The sequence below is a fragment of the Phalacrocorax carbo genome, chromosome 16 (genome assembly GCF_963921805.1).
Source record: "Phalacrocorax carbo chromosome 16, bPhaCar2.1, whole genome shotgun sequence".
Taxonomy (NCBI): domain Eukaryota; kingdom Metazoa; phylum Chordata; class Aves; order Suliformes; family Phalacrocoracidae; genus Phalacrocorax; species Phalacrocorax carbo.
The window spans coordinates 8780782-8803516 of NC_087528.1; the positions used below are offsets into that span (position 1 = coordinate 8780782).

Sequence of the window (22735 nt, forward strand, 5' to 3'; positions counted from 1 at the left end):
AAATGTGGAGAAGCTAATTTTCCAATGTGACTTAGTTATTCAGACAATAGGGAGATTAAACTACTCATTGCAGAGACAGCACATGCTCTTGTCTCCAAGCTTCTGTTGCAACAGTCCCATTATCCTTCAAGATTTCCAATGTACTTAACACCTAAAGAAAATGTGAGGTTAGCAACAATTTCACTATGGCTTTTCATTCCTCATATAAAGCAACAGACACAACAAAAGGATGGGACCATAGGCACAGAGCATGAAGTTCTTCACTGCTTCCTGTCCGGTGCTTTACGGTAGCAAAGAGTACGGTCAGTTCATTGTTCTGTGGTGAGGTTTCTCATTAGGTTAACATGGCACTGAAGTTTCAGAGATAATTTGAAGGGGAAAAAAAAAGTCTAGTAAGCCTGTGTAGTGCCTTGACAAATATACTCCAATCTTGATCTGAAGGGAATCCCTTTGAACTTGACAGGGTGTTCAGTCTCTACAAATTGCTGGTGAGCTATAGCTATGCTTTAGATGGAGACTCAGCAGAGGATGCATTTCTCCAGTGCAATATATTATCGTGCTAAACAGACCTTAGAGCTACCCACCATGTCACTCAACTTTGTAGCAACCGTGCTGTATGATAAATCATCACCAGCAAGAATTTCATTGCGTTCGGCAAACTCCTTAAATAAAAGTTCCCAAGCGCTTTCATGCTATACATTTCCTGCCCACACAGACAGAAAACACAGACCTGTGGCAGCTGGAGAAGGGAGAGGGTAATTCTTCTCTTCTTCCATGAACTGCAAGGCGACAGTGCAGAAATTGCTCTCATACTGAACCACCAGGTGACTTAAAGCCACCACCAGCTCCTACGGAAACAGCAGAAGAAACAGGTATTTCATGGTTACATAGGTAAGAAACAATGGATCAAAGGGAAACACAGAACAATATGGTCATTATTGTTGATATTATTGGCTGGCCACCCAGACTAATCATTTTCCCTTCACTTCACAGGGGTGAACTGAAAAAAGCCAGGGCACTCTGTTTCAAACCTAATTCTTCACAAGTCTTTTATATCTGAACAGGCTCCCACTACTCTTTGATTCTGCCCAATATTGTCAAACTAATGCAGTGTCACAGAAATTACTGAACTGGCGACAAGCACCCAGCTCCCTCTGCTCCTGTGCACACAGCAGTCTCGCCCATGAGATGCCATGCAGAGCAGCAATGAGCTGTGCTGAGGATCAGTGTCCTCGGCCCTCCATAGCACAGCCTGACCCTCTCCCTGCGCTGCACACGTACTCACGGAGTGGAGCTCTCGACCTACAGCCTGTCCTACGTTTGCTCTGAGCTGAAGGAAACAGAATCTGACAAGAGGCCCCTGGGGACACAGCACAGCTCTTCCACAAAGAGCCCTGGTGTTTGAATCCTGCACTGAACTGCACAGTCTCGTACTGACCTGCAAAGTCAGCAGCTAACATGACAGCGGTGCTGCCTACCTGCAAGGGATCATCAGTACGTTCATTCTCATAGCTGCAGCTTGAGAACCTGAATTACCAGGGTGGGGTGGGGAGGGTAGAGAAGGTGAAGTTCAGACCCTCAGTTAGGTACTGCTTGCTAGGCACTTGGAAACAGCAAACAGGAGAGGCGGAGAGCTGGCTTTGGTTGCTGCTCTCTGTTCAGGGGACAAATCTCCAAAAGAGAGATTTATGAATCTCAAAGAGCACATAGTGTGGCATGCATTTCTCTCTTGAATTAAACTGATTAAATGCTGGAATGAGACAACAAAAATTAATCCTTACAATGCTGGTGACAACTGTCAGGCTATTGATGTTCCAGTTAAGTAAACACAAGCATTAGGACCCCTAAGTACACCCAACAAGAACAATCCAGAATGTCAAAAACTATTTCTTGTACTATTGATGTACAATGGTGCATCAGAAATTGTAATTCTCCAAAACCTGAAGAATTACTTTGTATGTTATCCATCCTTGTGGTTTACAAAAGCAGCAAGATCTTTCTACTGAACAGAGCTCTCATGTTGTCTCCACAGCACTCTTGCTCCCTCTCCTCTTCCTCCCCTAGGACTGCCACATACTCCATGTTTCTAGCAATACATTACTATTTCATTTAAAACCTGAGATCCCGTAATGTAAAATTCTGCAGTCAAAACACTAATCAACAGAAGAGCTTTAGCAGAAGAGTCATGCAGCAAGTATTCTCAGTGTTTTGTGCACCTGAAGACTTCAGCGCAATTGCTCTCCTTCCTTACCCGTCTTCGCATTCTCTTTAAAAAAAAAGGATATAAAAATTGGAATACATGAGCTAAATCAGAGGTCCAGCGCTAATCAGCAGAAACATTCTGATCTGAAGGACATTCTTGTCAACACCTGGACATGATGACATACTACACTTGTATTATTCCTGCCAGTAGGCCCCTTATATTGCAGAGTAAATGAAATGCTGTAATATGTACACTGAAAAAGGGTAAGAGGATAACACAGCATCCTGGAACGCTACTGCGCGTGACCACCCTGAGTGCGCAGCGTAAGGCTCAGTGTGAGCCTTCAGCCACAGCAGGAGGATGATGCTGCTGTTTTCACTGGTGTTGTCATGCGTGCATGGTGCTTCGCAGCAGCAACTCAAGTTAAAAGACTTCATGACGAAACAGATACTTCCAAATGAGTCAAATTAATTGAGAAGTCTATTAAATAATGCATGCTCTGATTAGGCATTGTGCAGAATTCATCAGCATGAATCCACCAAACTTCCGCACCGCTGGCTTTTCCGTACCTTTCTAACCATGGGGCTCCCATCGTTGATGAGCTGGGCCAACATCATAGCCACATTGTGATCGATGGTGGTGGAGTGATCAGTCCGTTCAGCTGAGTTGCCCACAAATGTTCCCAGTGCAAAGACTGCAGCACAGCGAACCTGTAAGGCACAAACATTCATTATTATTTTCCTCTTGTTTCCAGCCCAAAGTTTGCCAATGGGATTTTTTTATTCCCACATAGTATCTCTGGAAGCCTGGACTACTGTGGCAGGCAAATAGACAGGGCTAAATGGAAGCCCATGGAGAGTAAAAACCAAAACAGATTCAGCAAAGCACTGAGTTTTAAGCATTCACACATGCAGGAGTATATTTAATTTCCCAGAATACTCGATGACCTTCCCATGGGTGATTTTGCCAGCTGACGTTGCCTAGAATATTAATTAACAGGAATAAGGTTCACAGTCTTCAGATAAGGGCTTACAGAAAGGTAGAAGACAATGGAAAAAAAGAAAAGGAGGAAAGACAGCAGCTCAAATCAGGGTAAACTTTGCCAGATCAACACAACGAACAGAGGGATCAAATGGCTTGGTCTTGCCTCGGCAGAGACTGCAAATGGTGGGGATGGGGTGCAATCAGCAACTGCAGGATGCGCTTCACAAAGCAGAAACGCTCGCTCTGGCTTCTCAAAGAGAGGTGTGGGTGTGCCGTAAGGACAGTCAACCCAACCTCCACACAAGTACTGCTTATAAAATGGGGGAAGATGGGGCCAGAGAAAGGAGGTGGAAGATGCAGGACAGAAAGACTGAATGTAAAGGGGAATCTAATCTTTAATCGCTGCACGTTAGCAATGGTGTTTATCTCCAGGCTTACTTCTCCCACATGCGATGTAATTTCACTGGGGTCTGACAGGCTCTGTCAATCATAGCCAGGCTCTGCACAAGAACCGCTTGTCTCTTGGAGAGTTTGTCACCAAGGTAAAACACATTCAATTAAAGATGTATTTTCACACATACCAGGAGGAGAAGAGTTTTCAGACTCGGCCAAAAAGACTAGAGGGTTTTTTGCAACACAGTGTGTTTTGGGACCACGTTTTTAACAAGCTTCTGATATCAAGTAAGCAAAACCAGGGTGTTTCCTAACTCCGGTGCCAAGATTCCAGGGCTTTCGGGCTATATGAACTCCCCCTGCATCTCTTTGGCTAGTTCTCTTGCAGGGCTTGGATGATTTGCACCACCTTGAAGAAACGGCAGTCAGATCTTTCTTTGAACCAGACACAACCGTAAAACTCTTGAAAGCCCTGTTTTTTTAAGTACTTCTGTAGCCCTCTGCCATAATTCTGACAATTCAACTGGCAATTATTTCAAAAGTTGGATTTTTACCTCTGGGATTGGATCCGAGAGGAGACTGTAGAGCTTTTCATGAGCGCTGTCTCTCACCCCACACCACCTTGCTGAGTCAAAGTTCTGCCAAATACGTCCTAAACAAATGGCCACCCACTGACGCAGAAGAGGATGCGGATCATTTAACTGCTCCAGGCAAATAGCAATCAGGTTTCCTTGAAGGCAAGCTTCCTAAAACACAAAGCAATGAAATTTATTTTGGATGACAGCTTCCCACTTCATCATCAAAAAAGAAGATTATTTCTGAAATAGACAGGAAATCAAAAGAAAATAATTATTCAGTGGTTATATACTGTTTTTGTTATAAAATACCATTTGGAAGCAACATGAAGGGAAGGTCAACTACACGCTGTTATAGCTAGCTAAATAGTTGAGCATTAGAAATACTTCCCGTAATGCATAAAGACTGTTTTTCCCTCACTGTATATATGCCTTGCACCTGTCAGAGCCCCAAGGTTTATGATTCATCCCATATACCCTTCCCAAGAACTTTATCATAGTCATCAAGTTTCCACTTGACAGGAACTAGGCACTATTTCTTTAATAGCACGTCCGTGTGCTGCCTGGAGGGGTAGTTGTTGAGTGACTTGTGTCCTTAACCTCCACTTCCAGGTGCCAGGTACATAATGTGTTTGTCACACCTCCCGGTCAATTTTTCTTTTAATCCACACAAAAATTATGTAAAGCAATCTTCTATTTTGTTTTTCCAGTTCAGGGTTGTGCTTCAATGCAAGCTAGGACACTTTTATCAAAGTGAAGGCACAATGCAGAGAAGAGGCAAGAGAGAATGAAAGGAAAAAGCATGTTAGGACTCACCTGTCCAGTGTTGTAGTTGTTAACAATTACAGCCAGGATAAAAGCAGTCATTGTCCTGTGTTCAGCCTTAAAACAATATACAACTAATTGTTATCTAGAAAACAGGTCAGAGAACAACTACATCCCACACTTGCTGAAACACGAGATCATTCTAAGTGCAGTTTGATCACATTAAAAGAACAAGAGAGGGGGAAAAAAGCTAGAATTTTCTTGTCATCCAGTCCTATCACTAGTCACATCTGAGACACTTCATCAGACTGCCAATACGATCCTCCCATCCAGCCTCCGTATATTGCTCTGGAGGAGGCATACAAATACCTATTACAGGAAACCACAAAAAACTTTTGCAGAGGGAATTATGAAGGTTACAGTGCACTTAGGCTGCCTCTGCACCCAGCCCCCAGAAGCCCCCAGCTCCCATCGTCACCGCTGCGTAATCTGCGCTTATGTAAGTTTAAACAAGTTTGCAAATTCTTGTTTGGCTTGGCTGTCTCTCTCATGCAACCTGGCAGGAGCATTTTTATCTCCCCTGGTCACGGACTCCACAGCTGAGCAATGGCTCCAGTAGAGCAGTGGGTGTCACAGGAGGTGGAGGTGGGAGGCAGTGCTGCATTAGCACCAACTGCATCAGGACAGCAACAGATAAGCTAAGACAAGCTAAGCAAATGCTAGAAGAGCCTGAATAAAGATGACTTGTCCTTACTGGCATATAAGGATCTGCCAAAACTGAAAGGAAGTACTTGTGACCGTTGTCCTTCACAAGGTCAGCTTGGCACGACTGAAAAATGAGACAAAGAAAAACACAATGAGTACAATAAGATAAAAATATTTTTTTCCTCCAATGATGTATGAATATTTCATGTCTTAATCATTTTTCTCAAATCTCACTTTCATTTGAGAAGCAAAATAAAGTGCAAGCCCTTCACTGGGGCCGCAACCAAACATCCCCGCAGCAGAGGGCTGACAGGGAAGAGCAGTGTGTAAAGCAAGGAACCCTCTGCCACCCTCCAACACGACAGAAGCAGTAGCTGAAGATGTGACCTCCTGCTTAGGAGAAGAGTTAAATTTGACATCTCTGTCCCACATTAAACCTTCACCACTATTTAAGAACCACCAAAGGCAAAACTGAGGAGGAATCCAATCAACTTTTTTTTTTTTTACATTTAACAGAATAAAAATTATGTAAGGTTAGATCTTCTAAAAGCCCCTAGCCTAGTTCTCCACTTGATTTCCAATCCTATGTCAAGGCAATTAGCTTACCATAAATCAGGTCTGCTGATAATTGCTGCTCACTATCTTCTAGTTGTACAGTTAGGTATCTACATAACCAGTGTAAAATCCTGGTCAAATCTATAACGGTCCCCAGGCAGGGATTAAGTGCCCTGACCTTTCCTTTCAGAGGACTTTATGCTCACACGCTAGCTACCAAGAGTCAAGAAAGCAGCTTGTGCTACATGTTCAGACATAGCTTGGCACTCCGGGCTGCCAAGCACGCAGCTGGTGCAGATGCTTTCGGGGTTCCTCCTCTTCTTCCCAGCTGCCCACCCGGGCTTACCCACAGGACAGGGAAATTTTTGGGCAAGTCTGGTGCATGCCCCTTCTTTCATAAATGTAGCACCCCCTTCCCCATGGATTACGGAAGGTGCAGTTTGATAGCACAGTCCTCCCTGGTTCTTTCTGTACCACTGTAGCTGATTTTCCAGCTCAGCCTGGCAGCCAGGATGTTAAACTAAGTGTCTTGTGAATGTTAAAGTACCATCTTCCACGAGCAGGACAACCCTTGGAGACTGCCACGCAGGAAAACCTAGCACATGGTTCTCTTAGAGTGATCCACATCACTGAGCGGTTACCAGCAAAGCTGTAAGGGTGGGGGTGGAGGAGGAATTATTAATTCTTTATATTCCGTCCAATCCCCTGCCTAGGCAGGACTAGATTTTGACAAGAAGATTTCAACTCATCTGCATAAACAAGACTAATTGCTATATTATTTGGTCAAGCGCTAACATGCATTAAATTGGTACAACAGTAGCACATAGTAGCATGATCTCATACTACACGCAATCAAAAACTGCAGAGCAACTCCGCTGTCGTTAAAAGCCTGTAAGGAGAATAATGCAGGCTTTCCTGGGGTAGTATCAACAGTGAAGCACTTGGCTTACACCATGTTTTTGCTAACATACCAACTCAGGTGTCGGGTTGACATATTAGGGTCAAACTGAAAGAATACATACTACGAAAGTGAAAATTTAAGGGAGGAAATACTGACTTGGCAATCAGTTTCCCCCATGACTGTTGTTCTATTGTATGCTTCATGCCAGAGACAGCATCATGTATTTTTTATCAGGCATAGAAGGTGAAGGAGGGAACTAATTGTTGAAGGGAGAGGGGGTGACAGGACAGAGATGCAAGAGAATATTCTATTGCTGAAGGGAGTAAAGATGCTGGTTTTGGCAGACCAAAGAGCAGAGGAAATGGATTGATGCCAGGCTGCAGCTACAAGAGGCTTTCCTGACTTCCATATTATGCTGCACAAAAAACAGGCTTCCTTTTTTCCCCCTTTTCATTCGCGGTGTGAATAGCTTCTGTTCCTTACAAAAACAATCTCTTCACTATAATGTAGGCAGACACCAACAAAGAGGAGGCTGCCCATCTTCACACTGCATTTATTGCGCTGCCACTGTTACCCAAATACCTGAGACTCGGGGGAGGGAGGCAACGTCTATAAAGCCAGCACACTTGCTCAAACCCTCCCTTCTTAGATCCTGTGAACAATATGGAAAGCCAGCATCGGTAACACCTCCTCCTCAAAGAAGCAGCAGCTACACTTGTGAATAATAATACAACATGACCAAAACAAGCTGCAGGCTTGGTGTGAAAGTTCAGAACTTACATAAAATATAAAGTTCCCAGTGCTGGGGACAGACTAGAGCACAGATCTCCTCTTTCTCCTTAATTTAACAGATGTCCTATGTAGCTTATCCCCCAGAATCTCACGGGTTCCTGGAATACAGCAGCACTGCCACAGCTCAGGGGTGTCCTGGGCCACCACGCTGGGCACTGAACCCTCACCGCCCAGGTGGGTAGCTTTACCAAATTATCCTCAGGGAACACTTGAGTATTTGTATTAATCATAAATTGAGAAATGGTAGTCATGATCCTGCTAAGAAAGGACACATCTGGAAGGTAAGCATACTATTTATTTCACTCCATTGCTTTAAAAAGTATGAGAAATGTTTGTTTTCCATTCTCTTCAGCCAATTCTTTGGAGCAGTAAGATGTCTTTTGCTGTCCCACTTCAGTAGTACTCATTTTCAGTACTGTTTAATGGGCACTTTATTTGGTCTTGTTTAAATTCTTGATTATAATCCTTATTACAGGTGAGGGGACTTTTTTCCCCGCCTTTAAATTCAAGTATTTAAGATCTAGAAGGTGCTGTTTATCAAACATTATCAATGTGGCATGTAGCAAATTCTTCACCTTTATTTGCAAGTGTTATAGCCACCTCCATGTGGCAGCACACAACGCTACTCCCACCGATACCTGCCAGCTACCTAGAGTAGGCAACTTTGAACCATCGCTTGCTGTGCGGCTCTGCAGGTGGATTATCTAGAAATACTCCAGCAGGCTTCAAGCAGAGATGACTAGAGTCCTCGAGGACTACTGTGTGAAAAATCGTCTGATTATACATGGAATTAAAGCAGATTAATCTAAATATTCCAGTATTTATTAGGGACACCTATATATCTTTATATTCTTTAATACCGTTGATGTATCCTGTAATTTTTATGGCAAAACACAATTCTTCACAGCATACCATGATTACGGAAGGTATCATCTGAAAGGACACATGGGATGCTACAATGCTGTCTCATGTCAGAACACCTTCCTTCTGCCTCCCTCGCCAAAGAGAGGGAGGGACCAGAACAGAGATGTTATCTTCGCAGGATATTCTGTTCTCCAGGGCACTAGCAAGTCTTATATAACTTGTTCTCAGTCACATCCAAATGCAAAGAGGAATGAGCAATCAGCTGAACTCCAGTCCTAATGAAAGTAATTTCATCAGCAACAGTCTCCTGAAACCAAATAAAATACACGTACAGGGGAAAGCAGATGAAGGAGAGAGACAGCACCGCACAATTATTGCGAGGATGAAAATCAGCTGGCAGAATATTTAAAATAAACACGCTCTCATATGCTAGGACAATGGCTTCTGCCTGTACGATGGAGGTAGCGCCCACTCGAACCAGAGCCAAGCCAGGTATATGGATCGCACCCTCAGACCCACACACTCGCCCCACGCGCAGCACTAACACTACAGCGAGTCCCTGCAGCCTAACCATGAATTACTGCACCGACCCTTTGGTCAGCATTCCCTGCCTGCCTGCCTGCCTTCGTACTCACGGAGCGTGTCCCTGCAGTTGTCATCCCCTCCAAGTCTTATAAAAGGCCGTCTCTGAACAAACGGTGCTGACACGCAGCGTAGCGTGCTCTCCGCAGCTCAGCAGGTCATAAACTGCTCCACCACTGGATCAACACAAACACTGAAAGGCTACCTCTCATCCTGAAGCACGCAGATACCGGTGGTTCATTTAAATAAATTTACCCTCTGGAAATGCAGAGGGCTGGAGAAGTGGAGCAGGCTGTAGCGTTAGAGAACTTGGAATCCACACAACATGCATGCTGCGAAACTGGATTTTCTTAAACTTTGTCTGAAACTGAACTTGTTTCAAACATACAAGGCCAGACCTTGTGTCAGCAGAGGAGGGAAAAGACATGTCTGTACTGATATTTAGCATGTAACAGGAAAATATTCTTTTAACTTCTGATATGGCAACCTATTTGTTCCCTTTATGGTGTGACGACTCTCTCTGCTGCCTGTCCCCTCCCTTGGCAGCAGTCATTGCACTTGCCTCATGGAGTTGCCCTCTCCTCCCTTCTTACTTTGCACCACTTCTTTGCAGAGCTAGTGAGTGAAAGAGTGGAAAGAAATCCTAGTACAAAATTTAAGAGCATTTTTGCCTTCTTTTTTTTTTTAAAAGCACAGCCTACCAAAGGAGAGGGGCAATAAAATAGAGCATGGGAGCAATAATGATAGTGCCAGGAGAGGATAAGGGGGAAAGAACTCTCTCATCGGGCTTCACCACCAGAGAAAGTGAAGTATGGCACGACACTCAGTGTAAATTATACATCAGCCTACTCTGAAACGTACCTGGGCCTGAAGCGTCAGCCATGGAGAGGCATGCATCAAAAATAAGCTTTTTCAAGAGTAGCTTTGAAAAGCTTTAAGATGAATAGTTTTCATTTTCTTTGCTTTCCAAAATCCTCTTAGGATGTTAATGAAAATATATTTATAAAACTAAACCTGACAATGCTAGATCAACAGTGGGGGAAAATTCCAACAAACTCAATATTATTCTCCATACTGAAAAGGAAGAGATATAACAAAAATAAACCCCCAAATAGGCAAGATCCAACTTCTACAAGCAGTTCAGACGATTTCATATTGGCTTATAATTGTGCCTGCAGTTAACTGTGTGCACCACTCCTAATAATTTTACATTGCTCAACTAATTGCACCCACAAACCACCAAGTCATGTATATAACTATACAGATTTATCTACAATTACTTACCTGCTTAATTATTTATTTAAAAAAAACACAAACCAGAGCTCTGGTTAAGACCATCTTTAAAAATCAGGGCTCAGTTTTTAAACCTTATTCCTAAAGGTGCCAAAAGAGAAGACCAGAATCACGGACCCATGACAGGAGTAACATCTCTTCTATGGCAACCATCTTCAGTGCATCAGCACATGCATTAGACTTGGAGCAGGACTTAAGTTAAAAGTCACCAAAAATTACTTTTGCTTTATTTCTAGAAAAATTCTGTGTCTGGAGACTACCCACAGCCTGTTTTGACAACTGACAGGAATGGTCTTGAACAAAACAAGTTTGATAACAACCTAAAGTGAGCAAACTGAGGGAGAGTATGGGTGTGTGCTCTCACCTGGGAATACATGACAGAAGATATGAGTGCATTTTAAGCCCCTTCAGCAAGCAAAGCTATCTCTTCCCAATAAAGATGCAACCAGTGAGATGTGATGGCTTTTACCTAGAGCACCTACACCCTAGAGCTGAAGGGGAACTAGGAACTGTGAGATGTATGTTAACATGACATTGCAGCATTAATAGACAGAGCAAACCTCCTTTCATCCTGGCACAGGTACAAAGAGGTGGGCAGCCAACCTACCCAGTGCCAGCACCTAATGGAGGCTTCCCATTCACAAAGTTTCAGAAGTTAGCTTTCATACAGGTCAAATAAATTAATGAGATAATATGCTGGTCTCCAGGCAATACAGCATCTTTCTGAAGTACCTCAGGAGAAAGTCTCAAGTCTAAAGCAACTGGATAAAGCAAATGGGGGTGGGGGGGAAAGGGCACATTGCTGAAACCCAAAAGAAACAGTCAAGTTCAGAAGTACTCACACTGTCCACTGCCAGAATTTTGGCCCAGATGAAGACAAGGAGTGGTCTCAGCTCACGAGCTGAACTCTGAAGTAGCTTCAGCACATACGGGAAAATGCCAACAGACAGGGCCTGGGGAGCCAGAGAGAAGAGCAAACCCTTGTGAGCGGCTCAGCTCTGCTGCAGAGGCAGCACCGCGCAGGGGCAGGACTGAGCGCTCTGTGAAGACGCAGCATATTTAACACCACAGATGAGAAATCTGGTAGAAAACGATTTCGTACATTTCTAGTAAAGAGGGGATCCCTGTGTGTTTGTCTATTGCTCATTTTAATCTTGGATGTCACCAGATATTTTCAGACTCATTTGGTCCACACAGACTCAGAGTTAATCTAGCACTAGCTTTTACTTGTTACAGCCTATGCAATTTTATGCTTTATGATACGTTCTGCTCTCCTCAGATGGAGCCATTTGCTCTCACAAGTAAACATACCGCAAAAGCTCAATAACTACAGGTTTCCCACTGGAAATTAAATAGGCCTCTTGCCCAACACAGACTTTTTACCAAGGCTTTTCCGTGGGACAAGAGACTACTCACAGGAGGACACACAACATGTTAAATCTTTGAGAATCCCACCGTGATTGCAGATACCCTTCCCAAAGCACAAGGTAAAGGAAACGTACGGTGAGGGATTGCACTTGCAGTGCCCGCCTCCCAGCGGTCACTACCCCCACAACCTGGCAGCAGCTGAGCATCACCCAGTGGTACGGCCAACGAGGTTTATAAAGCACACAATAGCCAGACCAAAGGCCACTGTGGCTGACCTGCAGCTATGTTTTGATCCTTGTAGAAGTTTATAATCCATCGGTCTTAAAATCACCTTTAATGCATTCTTTCTTCCTACCACTGAGGACTAAGCTGTCTGCGAGGGCAGGCAGAAGGGAGCCTTGGCCAAGATGAAAGAGGAAGGTAAAGAAAACCACTAAAAAGCCCCATCATTGAGCTATTCCACGTCCAGCTGGTGGTTCGTCTTCATCACTTTTACCACAAATAGCTCCATTTACAGGAGTGTTTTAAACTGCTCCTCTGTTTAACTCTTATTTATTATCTGCACTGTGCTAGCCACTTTCCAAAATGCAGAAGGCAGCTGCCACGTTCTCAGAAGAGCTTACAAAATCCGGAGACCAAATAAAGGAAGAGAAGAAAACGATGCAGCCAGTAAGCTGAGAGAACAGATGAGCTAATAAATATTAAATTTATAAATAAACATATGTGCTTTTTAAAATTTATTTTACCTGACAAACCTCCTTATTTGTCCCAGATATTTCCTCCTGCTTTGTCCCTTACAATCTTTTACACTAAAATATTCCCAAGGAACTCCTTTTTGTTGTAATGCAAACGAACAGCTATTGGGCCTTTTTGATTAATACAAACCACTTTTCTTTTAGGGATGCCTGCTCCATTTCACACACATGAACACAAAAAAAACCTGGTTGCTTGTTAAATCTGCGGAATATCTTCCGCATCTTCCTCCCATAAATCATCATTTGCATTTATTGCAGATACTGAGATAAACTAGACTTTTACAAGACAATACACAACATCCACGCACCAAGCTAACTGCCCAGGGACCCAGGTCCAAAAATCTTCCCAGCAAGTCAAGAGCTCGCAGCCGATGTACCTGGCTCAGCAGCACCTGCAGAGGAGAGGGATAACGTTTATTGCTAAAGAGAACAAAACCCCCTGCGACTACAGAGCAAATAGAAGAGGACCTCAGGATTGTTATGTGACTTTGAACAAACTGATGGTCTGAATGAAGAAGCTGGAAGACAAACCCTGACTGCTGAAAACTTTCACCCCACTGAACAGTGTCACCAGTGGGTTACTGCCCCTCCTCATAACACTCTGCTTCATGAAGTTTCTGCAGACACACACAAACGTTTTCCTAGGAATGCAGTTATCCTCAATCTCCACGTCATTGCTCTACTTGTTCTCTCTGCTCATTTTTCTCTCCAGCGCAGTGGTTCATAGGCAGCACAGCTCTGCTAGACGGCAGCAGTCCCTATGGATTTCAAATATTCTCACCATACCACCTGCCTTTCCCCAGTAAAGCAGGAACACGATTGTATCTGCAGGAGGGATTCAAAGGTGAGCAAAAGGCCCAGCCTCCCATTACTCAAAACAGCTCAGAAGCAGAAAAAGAGGCTTTGGTTTTCTTGGCAAATCGATATAAGAGACTTAAGAGGGAAGCAAAAGGTCACATTAGTCGTTAATAAAAATCTCATTAAAACAGAGTCTGACAACGATAATGAGGTGGTAGTTTACTGGCTTATACCTACCCTGGTGTGAAATATTAACAGACAGACTTTCAGTTCTTAATCTCCTTAACAGATGTAAGATATTGGAATGCAACGTTTAATCCTCAGTTTAAATTGAGTAACATCCCTCAGCGTGCGTCTCAGGGAAAGAGACTCGTTGATTTAGCTCCCCAATTCCATCCCCTTCTCAGTGTTTTTCCAAACTGCGTATTCAAATTAAATTATTTTTCATGTTTAATATTGAAGACTAACTAAATTACTTGGCTCATGTCTCATACTATGGACGACTGATACTAGATACTGAAGTTGTGCAGAGAAAGTCCAGTAGAAAAAGATGGTTACAAGGAAGCATGTGTTTCACCTCTGAATAGCGGAGCTCAGATCTCAGGACAGGTCATAAAAGAAAGGATTTTTTTCATCCTGCCCTAGTTGGCACCAGCGGATTCCATAAACTTACTACAGAACTTGGCACAGTTAACTATGTGCTTTCAAGATGCCCAGCACAGGAATAACAGGGGCAGCTGTCTGAGATTAAAGCAGAAATAGAAACCAGGGCACGGTAGAAGCTGGGGCAGCTGAAACAACAGACAGGGACATGTTAGGTGCAGGGTGCTTACAGAGCCGTGGGAGGCATACAGATGTGGCAATGCTGTTATTATTGACCTTCAGAAAAAAAACCAAGTAAACCCACAAATTCTCTTGTAGCTGGGGGAAAAAAAAAATGGATTCAATTGAAAAGGATTTCCAGGTGAAGATACAAAACCAGATCTCAACACTGCTAGCATCCCACAAGAACCTTTAACCATATCAAATTGTGTCTTATTTTAAAAGCTCCGTTGCCTTATTTTCAAAAACAAAAATGCCACCAGTCTCTCTCAGGTTTTTATATTCCCATTTCCCAAACCGATTGGCACAACACCTTGAAGCCAAAACTGACACAAATTCTAGAGACTTGGATGAGGGTGTGGGGAGTCTATGCAAAATTTATGAACTTTCAGTGAAATTATGAAATGGTTACGTTGTGCCACTATATGCACACAGCACTGCATCACAGTGACGCGTCCATCGCTATTCCTAAACAGAAGATAAGGAAGCTTAACATTTAAGTTAGAGATTAACCAGGACACAAGAGCATAATTTAGAAGTAACAGTCCACATTTTAGCAGGAGTCTCCTAACAAATGCAGGATGGAAGAAGGGGACTGCAGCAGTGGCCTCCCCAGGGCTTTCTGTGGAGTAAGCGCTGCTCTTGACTATGTGCACTGGAGATCGCGAGGCAGGAGGTACCTCCACAAGGATCAAGCATCTGCTACTCAGGCTCATTCATGCTGTGCGCATGCTAACTTCTCTTTGATGACTCCTCTCTTCTCTGCACCAGGAAGCCACCCATGTCTGATCTGCCCCATCACAGCAAGAATTCAAAATGGAAAGCAACTTCTTCAAGTCAATTAAAAGGCCATTGACAAATTACTGTCTCCCTGTGCTTGACAAATCCAAGCTTTGCATGGCTGGCATCATGCCTCTGACACTCAAATACCTTCTTTCCCCTGGGGCACATCTAGAATGGGAAAACAGAATCAACCTTCGTTAGGCTACAGCAGCATAGTCTGAGCACTCCCAAGGGGTCAAAGCAAAAAGACACTCAAAAGGGGTCTAAAATGCACTTCCTTCCCTCTCTCAGTCAGTTGGTATCTAATTCAAAGAATCTCAAACCTGTCAACAAGCAATCTTATTCCATTATACAACTGATATGCTTTAATTTTAAGAATAATTACACTGTGCTAGCTCGCTTTTGCTCCAGGAAGGAAAGCAGGTTCCTTTGCCAGGTGACCTCTCAATTCCACTGCAAGGTTAAGCTACCTGCAGAACCCTCTGGTGCCAAATAATTCACAGCAGCGAAGTTGGTGCTGGAGTAGAAGCCTGCCATCTCCCATTGCAGTGACAGAGACAAACCATACATCTGTTTATCCAACTGATCTCTCAAGGCTTGGGAGGTCCAGGGAAATTAAGATTTGGTCTTACAGAGATTGATGGTGCTGTCAGTCACAAAACAAGCTGGTAGCTAAAAGAAGGAATGTGAGTCTTCTCACATTTAGTGAAAGAAATCACATATCCTTGTACAAGTGACTGGAACCAAATTCCTTTAAACAGAAAGACTTTTGTTGCCTGGTAGAAGAGACCACAGCTACCTTGACGACGGGTTATATTTCTGTCAATACAGACTCCTGAGGAGAAGAGGGCAAGAGCAGGTGACGACTGCCATATATGCCTTCCCATAAAATATTATTTTAAATGAGGTATTATGCTTCTCCTAGATTTACTTCTCCTTTTTACATATGAACTTTGTCTAGTCTGAGCAAATGTCTACCAGAACTCTACATTCCTTCCAGGCATGGTCTTCAGAGACTTGTTTATATGTTCTTGCAGCAAAATTTCAGCATTGCATTAAAGGTAACACTTTCCAAGCTCTACCAGACAGATAAAGAAGCCATTTCCAAACTATTTACACTGCAGTAACTTCCACTTGCTGAAAACAGAGGGAAGAGAAAGTCTCCACCTGACAGAGCTAGCATATTAGGGGAAATACTACAGGGGAAAACAATGAAGATGGGCTACTCTGTGAAGAAGTCTTGCTACTTCAGACCAAAAAAGAAGGCAGCAGAGCCAGATGCTGTTGAAGCTGCAAATGGACTATAGCAGAAATTTTGCTCAACAGAGAGTAAAGGTATGGGGGAAGAAAAGTACTTTGTCTTCATCTGCACAGGTCTAGCAAACATGCAATCAGCTCTAATTAATCCTGAAGGAGCCCACGTAATTTATGTACCCAAACGCCATCTGGTTGATAGCACAGCACTCGGTGGGCAGGGAGACATGCACAAACACACCCTGTCCGCTGCGGCCGAGCTCCCGCAAGCCTCAGTGGTGCCAAGCTCCCTGCCCTGGCCGCTCACCTGCAGGACGATGGGGAGCTGCTCCGGGGGGTTGCGGTTCTCCACGCCCATGGTCAGCCACACCTGGAAAGCTGTCAGCTGCTCCGCAAAGAAGGGACTGTGCTGTTGGAGCAAAAACAGGAATGCAAGTTTGGTTTAAAAAACAAGGAAAGAAAAAAGATGTGAAACAACTAGTTTTGGCACCTACGGACTCACAGTTTATTGTTTCCAAAAACAATTCTTTTTAATTGGCAAATGTTTGTGTGGGTTTTTTTTAATGTCTAAAATTTCTACAAAGACTGACCAGATACAATGGCCCTGAAATATGCTGGTGTTCTCTAATGTAAGTGCTTGAAAAAAAGAAAAGGAAAGAGAAACGGGAACAGATATCACAAAAGGTCTTAGGGAAATCTGGTTAATCTTTTCCACATGAGAAGCAGGTAGAATAGCAGTGGATTTATCTGCTCTGCAGAGGTAGTTTCACTCCTGTAGCAGCACATGGTGCTACCTCTGCCCAGTCCACAGTGAATGCAGTCCAACAACAACAAAAAATATGTCCATCCACGTCTCGGTCTTCCCTGGCTGCCACAAACCTCTCCAACAAACAGGTGGCCATTCAGATGTGCTGGTTTGGGCTGTCTCCTATTTATCAGTTTTTTAATTCAAGCCTTTTATTTAGCTATCCATCACTTCTGACAGCTGTAATACAGTAAAAGCACTTCATACAGGCAAACAAAAATCAGAAAATTTACTTAAGCCACAGTAGTTAATAGACTTCACACTAGTACCCTACTAAAGATATGAGGGGTGGGGTAAACTCCCATCAGCTAACACCTATCAGCTGTCCTTTGGTACTTAGTACTTAAGACAGTACAATCATGTTTTACAAAATGCATCTGAAAGGCATCCAGTAAATATAAAGGATACTAGCTTGTAGTATCTCTAGACATAAAGGAATCTGGTTTAGGGGACCGCATATTCAAGAGGAGAAAAAACCTCATACTTTGAAAAACATACCACCTAACTACGATCTTACTCTAACAAGGTGTGATTGTTTGAGGATGCACCACACTGCCTGATAAAATAGGACGTTTACTTGGTGAGATCTGACATTCTGCAGCACATTTTAAGTCCCTGGAGCCTGTTCAAGCGTGCAGAGCGTCTCTCGTCTCCTAACACCAGTGGTGACTGGCCATCAATGTGACACTTATCCCCCAAAGTGCTCCACTCTGCAGTGCACACTCGGACAGTCCTTGGGCACGTCAGCATCCCCCACCAGTGCAGCAGTGCTTGAAGAAACCTTCCTTTTGCCATCTATCACACCAAGTAATGGTACAAACTAGGTATGAGAAAGTACTGACCAAAGCAGACAGCTGCTTCCAGTCAGAAATCTACAGGGGAACAGAAATCAAGGGGGAAGGAGGCAGGGAAGAGACACGAGGAGGGACAGTAAACCAACACAAACCCCCCAGAAGCCCAGTTGCTTCCCCATCATCCCCCGTACGAGTGCTGTGAGCCCACAGGCCTTTCTCAATCAGGTTATTATATTTTCCAAGGTCTGACTAGCAAAGAACACCTAGAGAATAAGCACAAGTCAGACGCACATGGTTTATAACGTGCTGCTGAAACAAAACAGCCCTGAAGAGATTATTAATTGCTTTATCCAGGGCCAGACTGGAGTCTAAACCTGCAGCGGCCAACGTGGCCAGCGAATGGATGGCAGCAGGTAATCCTGTGACTCACCCGGGCATTTGACATCCCAGACACTGCTGCTTCTGCCAGCCTAGTTATGAAACGAGCTGACTAACCTCAATAACACAACGCCCCTTTCCCCTGCCTTGCATCAAACGACTGTTTTTCCCAGGATTACTGCTGGCCAGCAGCAGCTAACCTTCTCTGATAAACAACACTTCTTGCCGGGCATAAATCAAAAGGTTTGAGGGCAAAACGTTGATTAGAACACAAGGAATAGATCAGAGGTGTGCAACGGTCTGTCTGCTCCAGCCATTTGTCACAGCATTGAGCTAAGCCCCTTCCACTCCCCCCCAAACTAACAGCCCAGTTTCACACTACTTCTGCAGGTATTTCACAGAGAGATATTCAACAGGATAATATCTGTCCCCCCTCTACAGAACAGGCACAAACCTTCTTGGTATTAATCACACTAGATTTTAGGAAGAGCTCAGAAGAGAACTTGATCCTTTCTTTACATCTAGCGCCTGGGCCAGCTTGAAACGCAGTGTTCAGGCTCCCAGCTGCCACTGCACGTTGATAGCTCTACCTACCCCAAGTTCTAGTTGAAATACACAAGAAATTACATTTGTCAGGCTTGAAAAACCTGCCTGTAAGTTGCTTCCAACCTGTACTGAATCAATTGTGAGTTGAGAATAACTACACTTATTTGCTGATCTCTTGTATTTGCAAGTATTTGCCTCCTCTCATCCCTGAAATACACTGAAATTTGCTAAATGTCAACTCACTTGATAGTGAGTGCCCAGATGAGGTCTAAGACTCATATAAAAGCACCCACTGACATTGTTAGAGACCTGAAATAAAAATGAACATAAGCTAGGAAAAGTCATATTTGTTTAAATTTTAAAATACAGCACATACAGTGGGGGGAAAAAAGGGGCGGGAGGATAAAAGCCTTAGGGCATCTTTATCAACCCCCTCCCTCGCAGAAGTCCACTGCTGTCCTCCGGTACTCAGGTCTTTGGAGACAACCTGCAGTCGCAGCCAGAAAGCCTTTTGGAAGTTTGGTAACGTAAATAAAATGCAAGAATGTTACTGTAAAATTAAGAAAGAACATCACGGTGGAGTAGGTATCTGAGGTTGTACAGCAATTATTAGTTAAAGGTTTCCATTCATGAAATGTCAAAGGAATATCAAGAAATACCTGTTCTGATTAGAGGAATTTAAGCCAAATTAAAGTAGACAAAAAACCCCAGTGACTTATATTTATCATACTATGCTTAAGAAAACACTTTGGATATACCCTCAACCTTTATTTTATTTTTAAATAAAAGATATAAACTTTAATGCAAAAATTTTCATTTCAAAAATCATACTGGCATGTTGGGATTTTTTTCTGTAAGAATACTGTTAGTCAAGACTGAGCGCTCTGAAATTTTATGAGTCAGGTCTCAGGCTTCACTTCTATTAGTAGGAGTCTCTTCTTTACCAATAGGTGCGGGCTGAATCAGACATCTCATGCAATAGCGAAGAACTTAAAGCTGATTTTAAATCTATTCCTCCAAATGAGGTGAGTGGACATTTACAATTTTCAAAAAATATAAACCCTTAAATTGTAACAATTCAAGACTCAACAAGCAAAAGTGATGCGCCTAACCGAGGTTTCAAATAATGGGCTAAACTGGGCACACAACATTTCAAGATATTATCCAACTCACCCTGAAGGCAGTTCCTTCCTCTATAATTGTAGGTAATTGGGAAAGGCAAATATCAACTGCAAGGTCCCATGCTTGCCTAAAGAAAAAGGGGAAAGAGAAGTCATTACAAGTTATCCATATGTAACATCAAGGTAAATTTAAATTCCGATCACAGAAGTATGTGGACAAAGCAGTATTGTTTGACTGCTTTAGGAATGCTTAGTATTCCTTTTTAAAAAATGTCATATAAAAACTATTCAGCAAAACAGTGAGATCTAGTCCAGCATGGTGTCAGGTTGCCCAGCAAAATGTGAGTGAGGTAGGAAGATCCCTAGCTGAAGTTCACAGAAAGTGCTCCTCTCTGTAACGCAGAAGGAAGGCAGAGTGAATTGAAGTCTTGTTATATACCTGTCCTCATGCAAAAATGGATGACATGGACGACATTTTTTTTTTTTTTTTTTTTTAACTAGGAAAATGAAGTGAATCCTGGATTAGCCCCCACCCATAATCCTTCAGCACACACCTCTGTATGCATCCAAAACCTCGCTTCCTCTGCATTCAAGTCACATCAGCTCAGGAAGATGCAGCCCTGCTGACAATCCCTCCAACTCACAATTCATGGATACACCTACACCACCACACTAATTCGCCTTTTCTGCATCCTCAGCACACACTCTGTGTCACTGCACATATCGCCGAGAAAAGTAACTCAGTCCCCATTAATCTAATTCCGAGCGGGGTTTTGCGTGGCAACCTTGTTTACAAAGATTGGCTCTACATGACTCACCTGAAGGATGGAGGGATGTACACTAAACTAGAAGGGAAAATATTTGAAGATTTCAGTTTTTACACTTATCTACTATGCTATTTAGTGGCTAAAAGTACTGTGACTTAGAGTATTTTAGCATCATGGTTATAACAGCATGTAAATGACCAGTGGCCAAGGAACCTGTTGTGGCTGCTTCAGTGCAAACAAAATGTGCTAACGGTCTGCCTTCAAAATGCTCACAGACTTAAACAGGACCAAACTAAAATAAATGCACTTGGTCTCCAAAGTTCCTAAAACACCTCTAAAAAAGTGAAACTGTCACTTTTTACCCCAGAAACCTTTAACCCTACCCTATCCATAGACGCTCCATGCACTTTTCATTTAACATATGAATTTATGCACTCTGAAAGGCTACTGAGTTAAACCACACCCGATGGGTTTCTCACACAAAAGAAACTAATTTACTCTCCAGACACATTTGGTCTTCCATAGCTTGTGGCCATCGTGTGTTAATATCAATAGGCTAAGCAATTTTTCTTCTCCTAGGAACATTTGCAGACTTAAGGCCATAGGTGATAATCAATAACAGTGTATTTTAGTTACCTGCTCTGATAAGTTCTTAAATCACCCTGTTTTGAGTCAAACAAAGCCTTCCATTAGAACAACTGCCAAGTGAAATCTATCCCATTGGCTTAACTGGCAGCTGTTCTCAACCGAAAACAATCTTATCAATTAGATGGAAAAATAAACTATATGGTTCTTGCATTTTTAATACGGATTCAAGAGATGCTGCTTGTTTTAGTTGCCCCAGACCTTGTTCCTCTGCTTCACAGCATTTACCTTCCACTTGACAATATGCTGCCAATATAATCAAGAGGTAATCAAGAGATAATCAAAGCATGGGCAACAACTGCTTCCCACATGCTCAATAAAGACCCATGCTGGAGACAAAATGTTTACACAGAGCTGATGAGAGACATATTTATTCTTGGTTGAGGCAGAGGCAAAGTCAATTAGTAGAAATATAAAGATAATTCTACTTCAAGCAAAGAACGAGTATTTCTGACTTCCAGGTTTCTTCGAGGAATGGGCAATACCACCTACAGAAATTCCCTCAAAGATTAGAAAATGTCAATACATAGTGCCTTTGAGATAAGTTTTACTACACAGGAGAAAAATGGTTTAGAGATCAGAGGCAACTAGTCTTATTTTGGCTGCCTATAAAAGGATTCTATGTAGGTCATTATACTGCAGAGGCACGAGCTAAGATGCTGAGCTCCTCAGAGTCATTTTAGGTAAGAAACACTAATACCGCTACAAAAATGTCCAAAGCAGCCCTGCAAGGTCAAATCTCAAAGGTTTTAAATGTCATCAGAAAGAGCAAGCAAAAATTTAAAAAGATATTTTAGTAGATTAAAACGAAATCTCTTTATGCTTCTAAAAACAGGCCACATAGCCAATGTCACTCAATCTTTTAAAAGAGTAACCACCAATATAAAATCTTAACATCCCAAACTAGAGAGCTGCTGGTTAACATCAGCTGTGTAAGAGCCTCTATTCAATTCAGTTCAAATACTTAAAATGATTCTCCAGCCCTTCCAAACTAGCTCAACACACCGTTTCTGCTGTCTACGCAGGAAACAGAAAACTTCCCACCCAACGAGACACGTGAGCAAAGAAGTTTTGCCTGAAGGAAACATCACACTTTTTCCAACTACAACTCCTTGTGAGACTTTAGGTTGCGCAACTCGTGAATGAGTTGTCAGACAGCGAACGCACCACACTGGCAAAATAGACGATGGCATTAAACAGGCATTACAACAATTATAAGATTCAAAACAAACCACAAAGGAATAGTACAGACAAATGCCACGGAGTATGGGAAGAGAAAGAGAACGG

The 22735-nt window shown here is 42.9% G+C and overlaps 1 protein-coding gene across 2 annotated transcripts in view; it reads right to left on the minus strand.

The window, feature by feature from the left end:
* The window catches only part of RPTOR (regulatory associated protein of MTOR complex 1), a 166609-nt gene that overhangs the window by 52210 nt on the left and 91664 nt on the right, over positions 1-22735 (minus strand). For both annotated transcript variants that reach the window (XM_064467458.1, XM_064467457.1), the window contains exons 10-18: positions 20089-20164; positions 16700-16801; positions 13044-13127; positions 11455-11565; positions 5675-5749; positions 4972-5037; positions 4135-4326; positions 2773-2913; positions 731-848 (exon numbers count right to left, since the gene is read on the minus strand). In XM_064467458.1, coding sequence (XP_064323528.1) covers positions 731-848; positions 2773-2913; positions 4135-4326; positions 4972-5037; positions 5675-5749; positions 11455-11565; positions 13044-13127; positions 16700-16801; positions 20089-20164 — 965 coding nt within the window. The remainder of the gene's footprint in view (positions 1-730; positions 849-2772; positions 2914-4134; positions 4327-4971; positions 5038-5674; positions 5750-11454; positions 11566-13043; positions 13128-16699; positions 16802-20088; positions 20165-22735) is intronic.